Raw genomic sequence first — 12,033 nt, 5'->3', positions numbered from 1 at the left:
AGTTTGTTTCCTTTTGAAGGCGTTAACCCCAAGTAGGGGGTGAAAGGTGTTATAGGGGTGACTGCTTTGCCTTTCTTTGAACCCAAAAAGTGGTAAACCTTCCCTGTGGACAGACCTGACGTGATTCTATTATTTCTATTTGATGCACAAACGTGCAACCCCCTCCCTTCCATTGCTATGTAACCCCCCCCCCCCGCTCTCTTTTTGTCCCCCCCCCGCTGCGTATCAGGGCGAATCTTCCCCTGCAGGGGATTGTGGGAATGTTTCAGTCCTCGATCACCCCTGGAGCCGGATAATAAGCGGCTTCAGAAAGCAGACCCCAGGAGCTTGGCTGTGTAGGGCCGGGAACAGTAGGGGATTCCTTGTGTTTCTAAAGGGGCCTTGTACAATTCTTCCTTATTTTCTTACACTTCACTTGGGAAGGGGGGAGGGGGAGGTGTCTTTCAAAACAAGAAGCACTTTTTACTTGGTGCGTGTTGTGTGCGGAGATGCCACCCCTGTTGTGTGTTTGTGTATTTGGGGTTAGGTTGTGTTGTCCATATAGCGCGCCTCGCCGCACAATGGGCTCTCAGCACCTGCAGCGCTCTCTTTACAATGGGCGGCCTTGCAACCCCTCTACCTCGCTGGGGCCCCCTGTTGGTTTTTTTAGAATCCCACTTCTTTGCAACAATTTATCCCAAGGACTGCCGCTGGTTTTGGGCAAATATTTCAAGCCATTTTTTATTTTTTTTTCCCCTAATCCATTCTTTCTTAGCCAAAATGAGGCCAATGCTTTTTATGTCGTGTCTTCGCCGGATTTTTTATTTTTTTAGTCCATCCAGATAACAGGCAAACTTTAAAAGCACAGTGAAACCCGCAGCGTGTTGCTCACATCCAGATTTACGCCGCTTTCTTGTGTGTAATTAAAGGGGCATTCCAGTTTCAGCAAGTACAGTTTAACATATGATGAATGGTTATACCGTTTTCTAACAGGCTTACTGTATTTGTTTTGAAGATCTCTGCTTATTATCTACTAGAAATTTTTAAAATGAAGGTTCTTATTCAGTGAGAGCGAGCAGAGATCTTGAACCATGAAGAATTTGCACAAACTATATTAGAAAAAGGTGTGTGTGTGTGTGTATGTGTGTGTGTGTATGTGTATATATATATATATATATATATATATATATATATATATATATATATACTTCTCAAAAAAATAAAGGGAACACAAAAATAACATCCTAGATCTGAGTTAATTAAATATCCTTCTGAAATACTTTGTTCTTTACATAGTTGAATGTGCTGACAACAAAATCACACAATTAAAAAATGGAAATCAAATTTTTCAACCCATGGAGGTCTGGATTTGGAGTCACACTCAAAATAAAAGTGGAAAAACACACTACAGGCTGATGTAATGTCCTTAAAACAAGTCAAAATGAGGCTCAGTAGTGTGTGTGGCCTCCACGTGCCTGTATGACCTCCCTACAACGCCTGTGCATGCTCCTGATGAGGTGGCGGACGGTCTCCTGAGGGATCTCCTCCCAGACCTGGACTAAAGCATCTGCCAACTCCTGGAAAGTCTGTGGTGCAACGTGACGTTGGTGGATAGAGCGAGACATGATGTCCCAGATGTGCTCAATTGGATTCAGGTCTGGGGAACGGGCGGGCCAGTCTATAGCATCAATGCCTTCGTCTTGCAGGAACTGCTGACACACTCCAGCCACATGAGGTCTAGCATTGTCTTGCATTAGGAGGAACCCAGGCCCAACCGCACCAGCATATGGTCTCACAAGGGGTCTGAGGATTTCATCTCGGTACCTAATGGCAGTCGGGCTACGTCTGGCGAGCCCATGGAGGGCTGTGCGGCCCTCCAAAGAAATGCACCCCACACCATTACTGACCCAATGCCAAACCGGTCATGCTGGAGGATGCAGGCAGCAGAACGTTCTCCACGGCGTCTCCAGACTCTGTCACGTCTGTCACATGTGCTCAGTGTGAACCTGCTTTCATCTGTGAAGAGCACAGGGCGCCAGTGGCGAATTTGCCAATCTTGGTGTTCTCTGGCAAATGCCAAACATCCTGCACTGTGTTGGACTGTAAGCACAACCCCCACCTGTGGACATCGGGCCCTCATATCACCCTCATGGAGTCTGTTTCTGACCGTTTGAGCAGAGGGGAGGGGGGGGGGGGGCGGCGGCAGCAGCATCATCAGACCCTCATCGATCAGATATTGATGGCCTATCCTGAGAATAGACAGTCAATGGTAAAATTGTGGACTACCCCTTTAAGCCCTAATTGGGGTTTCTAATATTTTCATGGGCAGACACTGCACCATCCATGCATATGTGGCCAAGCATACCATACAGTACCGAAGGTAATGCGGGCATTGGCCATCACATGTGACCACAGCTGTGGCCGTAGGTGGTCCCCGCAATGTTTGACCTGATCAGAGATTACTGTATGTGCCCAGTCTTACTAGTGACCTTTACTGACAGAGAATTTTGCAATGCTCACGTATACATTGTTATAGAACAGCATTTACATTTTTCTTTTTATGCGTTTTTGGACATTTTTGGGGGAAAAATGGAGTGTAGAACAGTGGCATACATAGAGAAGTAAGGGCCCCATAGCAAGGATCAAACCAGGCCCCCCACACAGGATAGAAGGGTTTCTGCCTAAACCTTTTTCAATAACCCTTGGGTCATTTTGTCTACTGCCTCATTTGCAAAAAGTTTTCTTTAGAGCAGGCATCCTCAAACTGCGGCCCTCCAGCTGTTGCAAAACCAACTCCCAGCATGCCCGAACAGCCTACAGGTATCAACGTACAGCGGGGCATTGTGGGAGCTGGAGGGCCGCAGGTTGAGCATGCCTGCTTTAGAGGGTAGAGTCCTAACCAAGTTTGCATCCCCAGTAGAAGATGAGATGATCCCAACTAAGACTGGGCCCCTTCTTGCCCTGGGCCCCATAGCAGTTGCCTGGTCTGCCACTATGGTAGTTACGTGTAGAAGTTTGCCGTATGTTACCAGAATTTCTAACTGGTAAGAACTTCAACTCGGTGCACTCGGCTTTTATTGTAGGAAAATCTCGGGGCTATTTAATGATCCTTTCACGTAGAATAAGGAAGGATTGGACCCCCGCTGTGTCTGTGTGGCAATGCTACTGGCACGGCTTGTGTGTGGGGGGGTGGTAGCTGTCTGAGAACGAGGGGCCTCTGTGATCATAGGTGTTGGTGGGAAATCTTGGCACGTATATGGCTGGGGCAATATACGTTACTGCCAGGGTCCCGGGTGCCATCTTTTCTGTTGTCTGTAGAAACCAATTATTTTAGGCTACTTTCACACCTGCGTTTGGTGCGGATCCGTCTGGTATCTGCACAGACGGATCCGCACCTATAATGCAAACGCTTGGATCCGTTCAGAACGGATCCGTTTGCATTACCATGAACAAAAAAAAAAAAAAAAAAAAATATTTTTTTTTTTGTTCATGATAATGCAAACGGATCCGTTCAGACTTTACATTGAAAGTCAATGGGGGACGGATCCGTTTGAAAATTGAGCCATACTGTGTCAACTTCAAACGGATCCGTCCCCATTGACTTACATTGTAAGTCTGAACGGATCCGTTTGCCTCCGTATGGCCAGGCGGACACCCGAACGCTGCAAGCAGTGTTCAGGTGTCCGTCTGCTGAGCGGAGCGGAGGACAAACGCTGCCAGACTGATGCATTCTGAGCGGATCCGCATCCACTCAGAATGCATTAGGACTGGACGGATCCGTTCAGAGCCGCTTGTGAGAGCCTTCAAACGGAACTCACAAGCGGAGCCCCGAACGCTAGTGTGAAAGTAGCCTTATAAATGTATCTCACTGAATAAAAGTTGAAGCAGAGATGTTCAATATGGCAGCCGACTATAAAGGCGTTCCGGTGAGGGAGACTTATCGGAACGGGTGCAAAGAAAACGTGGCGTTATAACCAATAACATCCAGTCAGATTTCACCTTGGTGACCTGGTGCGTGTTTTTTTTTTTTTATGTATATATTTTTTAACACTTTCCAAGATTTATACAAAACACAAGGTAAGTATCTCTCAATAGTACAATATTAGAAGGGTGACATTGCTGAACCATGCATAGCACCCGACCGATAAATTTCAATGGGGCCGCGCACTCGCCCGTTTTGTAAAGGATCCAGGTATCGGTCTCATTTTAAAATGACGCATGTTCTGTTCTGGATCAACCTTGCCCATTGAAGATTATGGATTGTGAAAAAATAAATAAAACCATAGCAAATGGATGGCTTCTGTTTTCAATATGTTTATCAGAGATTCCTTCCGGGATGAAAAACGTATGGAAAAACTAGACAGAATCTGATGCGACTGGGGAAAAAGTGGCGAGTACTGTCCTATTTATTTTTATTTATTTTTTTCCCAATGGAAAAAGGACTCGTCGTGTGCGTGAGCCCTAACTAGGCTGAACATCCTGCTCGCACCCAGTACTCCTGTTTCCAGTCACCCCATCTAGTCAGTTTTCCCACCAGCAGCGATCAATCGCCTATGTTTTTTCCCGTGGCCCTCACATTAAGCAGTTTATTGTACTAAATGCTGCAGGAGCTGCAATCTAATGAGACAACGTTCTCACTTAATTTATTCACGTTTGTCTTAGTTTTCTCTATTTTGAAAAACTGCGCATGATTCTGTAATCTTGATTGGCCTTTTACGGCAATTTCTGGGGATAAGTTTATCGCATTTGACCCTGTTTTGCTTTGCTTTAGCACTGATAAAAGCTGATAGTGGGGGCCGGAGGGGCCCTTAAAGAGGACCCGTCCCCGCTCCTGAAATGCCTCTTTTAATAGCTTCATGCATTCCCCATGTAATAATTCTGGAACATCTGTTCTTATCTCTCTATGTTGTGCCATTCCTCTATTATTTCTACTAGAAGTTATGAATGAATTGCTAGCAGTCTGCAGTAAGGGTACAGAGGGGTGGTAACCAGTTGGGGGGAGGGGGGTGTGCACAGACTGGCTCTATCCAATCAGTGCTGCCATTTTCACACTGTGCAGACCCCCCCCAACTGGTTACACCCCTCTGTACCCTTACTGCAGACTGCTAGCAATTCATTCATAACTTCTAGTAGAAATAATAAAGGAATGGCAGAACATAGAAGCATAAGAATAGATGCATGGGGAATGCATGAAGCTATTAAAAGAGGCGTGGTGAAGGGTCCTCTTTTAATGTAAAGAGGGGTTGTCAAAACTGAGAGAGCCCTTTTAACTGAGAATTCCAAAAGTGATTTAATGACATCAGGTTATATGCAGTCCTTGACTCTGGTGTGATGATAGAAAACTAGATATTAGGCCTCATGCACAAGACCGTATGTATTTTGTGGTCCACAAAAAATACGGATGACGTCCGTGTGCATTCCGTGTTTTGCGGAACAGCTGGCCCCTAATACAACAGTCCTATCCTTATGCGGACAAATAGGACATGTTCTCACAGATTTTAAAAGATTGTATATGATTGCCACATAAAGAACAACTATTTCTGCTAATGCGGTAATTGCAAACTTTTTTTTTTTTTTTTAGCCTTTTTTGCATTGATTGCATCCGTCAGTCTCTGATTTTTGGAACCCAATCGTTCTGAATTCTTCCGGGTGCAGATAGTGGTTCATGGGAGAACCAGTACATACGGTCCTGTGGGACTTTATACGACCACAGAGGGTGAAATTGCAGCCATTACTTTTGCCTTGTGTGCCGAGGGGAAGCTCCCGGTGACGAGTCCTCTGCCCATTGTATATATTTAGGAGTTTCTTCTACTTAAGCGTGAAAGGGCAGGTCAATAAAGTAGCGGATTGCGGGACTGGAGGTCTGTAATAGTTTGTGCTGATCTTTTTGTTTTATGGGTATTAAGGGCACAATCTTTTAAGAAGTTGGCAAAGCAGCGGCGCCACAAACTGCTGCAAACAATGCAGCTCTTCAGCTTTAGTGATCCTTTCATCAGATTCTCATTTATAGCATCCGATGGTAGGCCGTGTCCTGTGCGGAGATTAAACCCCAGATGAAGCAGTGCTGTGTAGAGTTCTGGACTATACCCTGGATTCTCCCCAGTTATATCTATACCAATATAACCTACAGCATGGACAAAGGGTCTACACTTGACCACTGCAGCCGATCACTGGCCTCTGCGCTACTGAGCTATATCAATCGCCTCTGTGTCTATTACATGTCCCCGATTTCGCAGACTGAGCAGTCTATAATTTACCAATTAAGTTCATCCCGAGCTGCTCTATTGCGGCGATTTTATTTCTTTACTTAGCGTAATTGGTGTCTGTCACATTATTACAAAATTACTGAAAGTGATTGTTCATACGGCCTCCTTTGCTGTCGTCATACATTTTTCCATCGCGTTAGGCTAGGGCTACGCAGCGACATATAGGCTACAACTACACCGCAACATGTCGCGCAACGTTCATGTCCTGCAATATATTTTATAATGCTAGTCTATGGTGTCGCTGTCGCAGTGCAACACTATACAACAGCTTTATAAAATAGGTTGCGCAGCAAATGTCTAAAAAGGGGTTGTCCAGGATTAGAAAAACATGTGGTCCCCCCCCCCCCCCCACAAAAATAAAATAAATCAGCGACGCACCTGTCAACGAGTTGTGTGGTATTGCGGCTCAGACCCATTCACTTCAATGGAGCCAAGCTGCAATACCAAACACAACCTGTATACATATGGGGTGCTGTTCCTTGAAGAAACCAACCATGTTTTTTCTTATCCTGTACAGCTGGGGTCAGCAACCTTCAGCACTGTAGCGGTTGTGAAACCACGACTCCCAGCGTGCTACATTTATTTCTATAGGAGTTCAGATGACAGTTGAGCAGGTGTGCCTGCTGGGAGATGTAGTTTTACAACAGCTGACCCCCGCTGCACAGCCTCTTTAGTTGCTTTCTGGTGTAGAGAACCAGCAGAATTTTTGTAGCTTTAGATGTGATTGGAGAATGTTATCACATCATTTCAAATTGTCACAAGACTACTTTACATATATTTTTTTTTTTTTTTTTGTGTGTGTGCGTTCACCTTTTAAGATTTCATTACTTTTTAGCTCAATGTTGTGTGTATTTGGGAGTTTAATTTCTTAAAATTATTCTTGGATGGTTTATAAAATCGCAGGATTATTGATTTTTATTTTTTTGCTCTGAAGGAATGGTAATCTAGATTAAGGCGGAAAGGTTAGAGTCTGGTACCAGGCCTTGTCGCCTTTCTATCTCCACTTTCATTCACCGCTCTCTGTTGTGTCTGTATTGTTGTGGCAGTGGAAATAATTAACCCCGTATGCTATAGAACTTCTGTTACTCTTTCCCTCCCTGTCACGGCGAACAGGCCGGATGGAGGTTGAATATAAACGGGCCATTGTCTTTGGGGAACAATACATGAGTGTGCAGCATGTTGGGGGGGAGGGGAGTCTGCGTGATATGGGGCGAAAGAACGGAACGGATGGGCGACTGAAGTGGGTCACTGGCCATTTTGAGGCGATGTGGACTGTTTGATATAAATGGGACGTTTTAGGGTCTGAACAGGTGGAGGGAATCTAGGTCATAACTGAACATAACATCTCTGTACATAGGCCACAATGTAAAATTTGTAATGAGGTCCTCGCCAACATATAGCTGGCTTGTTTTGCAGTACAAGATTAAAGTGGACTTTTTGGGGGGGAGGTGCCATAATGGACATATGGACCCAGTGCCCCCATAGCCTAGTCCAGGGATGGCCAACCTGCGGCTCTCCAGCTGTTGCAAAACTACAACTCCCAGCATGCCCAGTCTGCCTACAGCATGGCATGGTGGGAATTGTAGTTTTTTAGAACAGCTGGAGAGCCGCAGGTTGGCCATCCCTGGCCCTAGTCAACTAAAATTGGTTGGTGGCCCTTAACACCAAATCCAAGAAAGGGGTTGCACAAAAACATGGCCGCCCTGCACAACATTGCCGATCCTGTCCATGGGCAGTGTCTAGCATTACAGCTCGGCTTTATTGAAGTGACTGGGGCTCGGCTGCCGTACCAGGCACAGCCTGTCTACCGTAGTAGTGCTCTTTCTAGAAGAAAGCAGCCATGTTTCGAATCCCCTTGGCATTTTACTAAGGAATGAAGCTTCGAAGCAAACCAATGTCAATTTTCCCAGTTGTCTCTTAACCCAAAAGGTTTTGGGCCATTTACATTACTTTCTTGGTAATTTTCGGTCTGTCAGAAACTTGTAGCTTAGGGACAGCAGAAGGTCCCCTTTACCTTACACCTCAAGGAGGAAAAGTAGGATATGCTGCCTTTACCCCGGATCTAGCTGTGACCAACAGTTTGGGTTACAACGTATGAATTTTTGCTTTTTGTCCCTTTTTAAGAATGTAACCTCCCCCCCCCCCCGCAAATGAAAAAAAAAAAGTAATGTTTTTAAGTTGTCAGATTGCATGCGAGTTGTACTAGAAATTCCACCTCTATCTTATGTAAGAAATCTGTGTTTACTTGGTCTTTTTTCCTCGGTAAATGTGCAGACAATAGACAAAAATGGGTGAATGCTTTGAAAGTGTCAGTCATTGCATGTTTTATGTTTTAGATCTATGTACCTATACAATATTTACATGCCTTTTATGAACCAGTTGATACCAAGTGCAAACCATGATGTGGGGATGAGGCAGGCGGTGAAGCCTTCCTGGACAAGCCATATAAAACCAGTGAGGAGAAACGTCCAGAGTGTTTTGGCCACTTGTGTGGTCAGCATATACTGTATACCCAGCCATTAGTTACTGGTATGAGTTGTCTTTGGGTTGCTTTTTTTCTAACAGTCTTCATCTTATGTAAAGATTTTGGTATTTTGAGTCAAATTCCCAGATGACCTCCAATATTACACTGTATATGGGCAGCTTAGAACCACTGAAGACTGCATGCTTTGTCTTGCCGTCTCTAGTCCTCCAATTTCTTTGCACATGTTGGCCGCACATGACCAGCTTCTAAAGCCTAGATTGACTTATCGGACACTATTTTGAGATGTTGTTTTTTTTTTTAATTAATGAGAATCAGATGGTGTTGACCGCCCATGCATCACTTACATGATCAGTGAGTCAGATGTTCCATGGCTGGAGGGTTGGCTTACCAACTGCTGGCGCACATGATATAAGTACGCTATAAAGTACTTTTCATCAACCCTACTGGCAATCCGTTCAGTACATTACCATTGAGCTGGTCATGGACTTGGTATTGGCATATATCTAGAGCCAGGTATCGAATGTGCCTAGAAATTCGATGTGGGCTTCTTTATTTTTTAGGTATATGAAAGTTCTTATTAAAAAAAAAAAAGTCAAAGCTCCTGGATTTGTTTGGCCTAGAGAATTTTTTACATTTCAGTCATAGATGTTATTGATTAAGCCCAATGTTGGATCTACCAACAATCTTGTGTCCAGTTTCTTCTTCTGTTCCAAATTGTCCCTTTTTTACGGTCCTTTTTTACAGGAACCAATTAAAGGTGGCCATACACATTATCTAAAGATAGATGAACAAACAGCACTCGAACAATCAATCATCTGGTGAACATTCGTTTCACAGACCCGGCCATACACATTTTAGTCCCTATTGGCCATCACAGTTGTTCAAACTGGCCACACACGTTCAGTGGAGTCAGGCCATGGGCGAAATGTATTTCTGGGAACATTCTTTCAAAGAAAGATCTTTTTGTCCACGAACGGTCTTTCTTTGAACAAAAGATGTTTTGTCGAACTATCGGACGAAAATATTAAACACAGCCAACTTCTTTTCAGATGATAATGGTCTGTCGTTGGTCTGCTAAAACTATATTTGTTAAATTTCACCTGAGAAACGTCCCATTTTGGTTGACATCGTCTGTTTTGATCAACTTTATGACCACCTTAAGGCAAATTATCAGGGATGAGTGCTGGTATAAATGCTCCTTCCTGATAATCTGCCTGTGTGAAAGTTGCCGGCAATCACCCGATGAACGAGCAAATGCTCATTCATTGTGTGACTGTGTCGTTCTGCTCGCACGGAAAATCTGTGCAGCAGAACGTTCTGTCAAAACTGTGATCTGCTTTGCAGGGATAATGATTTTCTATGGGGACATGTGATCTCTATATCGATCGCTTGTCCCCATACAGCGGCAGTGATGGCTGCCTGTAAATGCCGCCCTCATCTCCGCCGATGATCTGACAGATATCGGAATGGTCTGCTTAGTTTCAGATAACCTATCAGATCATCTGTACGTGTAAAAGAACCCTTCTATTGGCAGGTCACTAGTCAAGGTGCACCAGCTGTTTCTTTTCTCCTTGTATACTTGTATAGATAAGTAAGCGAAGAACCAGATACTTGGAAGCAATCAATACAATCAGTCATATGGATATGGGTCAAGGGTAGAGGTCTACTCATAAAATCTACATTTGCCAGGAACATTTCGAAACAAAATATTAATTTTCTCATCACGTCAAAACCAATCAATCTAAGGAAGTTTAACAGGAAGAAAATTACGTCTGAAGGCTCTGTTGGAAGACTTTTTTTTATTTATTTTTTTCCCCCCATATATTTGCACAACATAGATAATCCAGCCGATTAGTGTCTCTCATACATTGGGTTTCCGGATTTATGGGAAAAGTGGACCACCGATCTTCAGTGTGTTTCAGCATCCACTTAAATTAGGAGAGTGATGAGGGATGAATGGAGTATTAGGAAAGAGACCGTCCCACAAATCTCCATGGTTTTCTAAATGAGTATTTTTTTTTGGAGTTCCTCTTTAAACTAGAAATGGCAAAACTGGTCACATTTCATGAAGCTTTGCTGAATAAGTTTAGTTAGTATGAAATCTAATAGATATGGTGGTAGCCCAACAGTGCCCTACTGGGAGATGGGGAGGATTGGACAAGTTGGAATGATGATTTTTTTTTTATTTTTTGTTTTTTGGGGGACGAGATGATAGAGATAGCCGTTGGACAGGAGTATGGCTAGCTTTTATTTACTAAATGTCTCTTTAGTGTACTTGGTATTAACTTGTCTACCTATGAGATGTTGGTTAGTAGATCTAGTTAGTTTTAATAGCATCAGGAGCCAATTTAATCCCCTTTCTGAAGGCTAGACAGTATAGACTTGGGCATCTAGGGTTACTTTAACGTTGGCTGGTTCTTCTAACAAATGTTTCACGTCAACAGCGCTGTTACTCCCTCTCGTACAGTGATTGAGAGGGTGCGTAATGTGATTCGGTGATATGTACAGTAAGATCTGGCGCCTCTATAACTGCTGAGCTTATAGGTATTTTTCTTGCTCTTTCAGGGTTTTCCAGTACTTCGGAGTGTGCGTGTGGGCGAAACCACTTCACATGTGCAGTAAGCGCGTTTGGAGAATGCACATGTATCCCTGCACAATGGCAATGTGATGGTGATAATGACTGTGGGGACCACAGCGACGAAGATGGCTGCAGTAAGTAACATACATGTGTGTCATACGTTTTTACCCGTGGTGGCCAGTATGGCTCAAGACTCAAATATGTGTCAGAGTCCGGAAGCACATAGAGCGGTTCAGTGATTTTAAAATCCCAGAAGAGTTCTAGAGTAACAAAAGATGGCTGCTCAAATGTTCCTGTTGGTGGTGTGGAGATCAGTGCAAATCCATGCAGGAGTAATAAGTTGGGTTAGGTCAGGTCTATACTCCCATGATTTAGGCTCCTGAATGAAAGCTCGCCATCAAAGTGGTTGCCTTTAAAACATCCTTGGTAAATACTATTGTTCTTTCAGTGTTACCCACCTGCTCTCCTCTGGACTTCCACTGTGATAATGGGAAGTGCATTCGTCGCTCATGGGTGTGTGATGGGGACAACGACTGTGAGGATGACTCAGACGAGCAGGATTGTCGTGAGTACTCCTAATAATAATAATTTGGCTTGTCCATTGTGTCTGTGGTGCCAGTATGTCTGACCTAGGCCTCTTCTAGGGTCAGTTAGAGAAAGCCTGCTGACCCAAGTATGTTTTTGGGACATGCATTGGATTCAAACCACTGAATCATTGTGTCGCC

General features: G+C 44.1%; 1 protein-coding gene across 2 annotated transcripts in view; it reads left to right on the top strand.

Moving 5' to 3' along the window:
• Positions 1–12,033, top strand: part of LRP4 (LDL receptor related protein 4) — a 71,816-nt gene that overhangs the window by 29,007 nt on the left and 30,776 nt on the right. For both annotated transcript variants that reach the window (XM_040409178.1, XM_040409179.1), the window contains exons 2-3: positions 11,296–11,442; positions 11,757–11,873. In XM_040409178.1, coding sequence (XP_040265112.1) covers positions 11,296–11,442; positions 11,757–11,873 — 264 coding nt within the window. The remainder of the gene's footprint in view (positions 1–11,295; positions 11,443–11,756; positions 11,874–12,033) is intronic.

This window comes from Bufo bufo, chromosome 10 (genome assembly GCF_905171765.1).
Source record: "Bufo bufo chromosome 10, aBufBuf1.1, whole genome shotgun sequence".
Taxonomy (NCBI): Eukaryota; Metazoa; Chordata; class Amphibia; order Anura; family Bufonidae; genus Bufo; species Bufo bufo.
The sequence above is the reverse complement of the archived record's forward strand: the minus strand, read 5'-3'. Positions and strand labels throughout refer to the sequence as shown.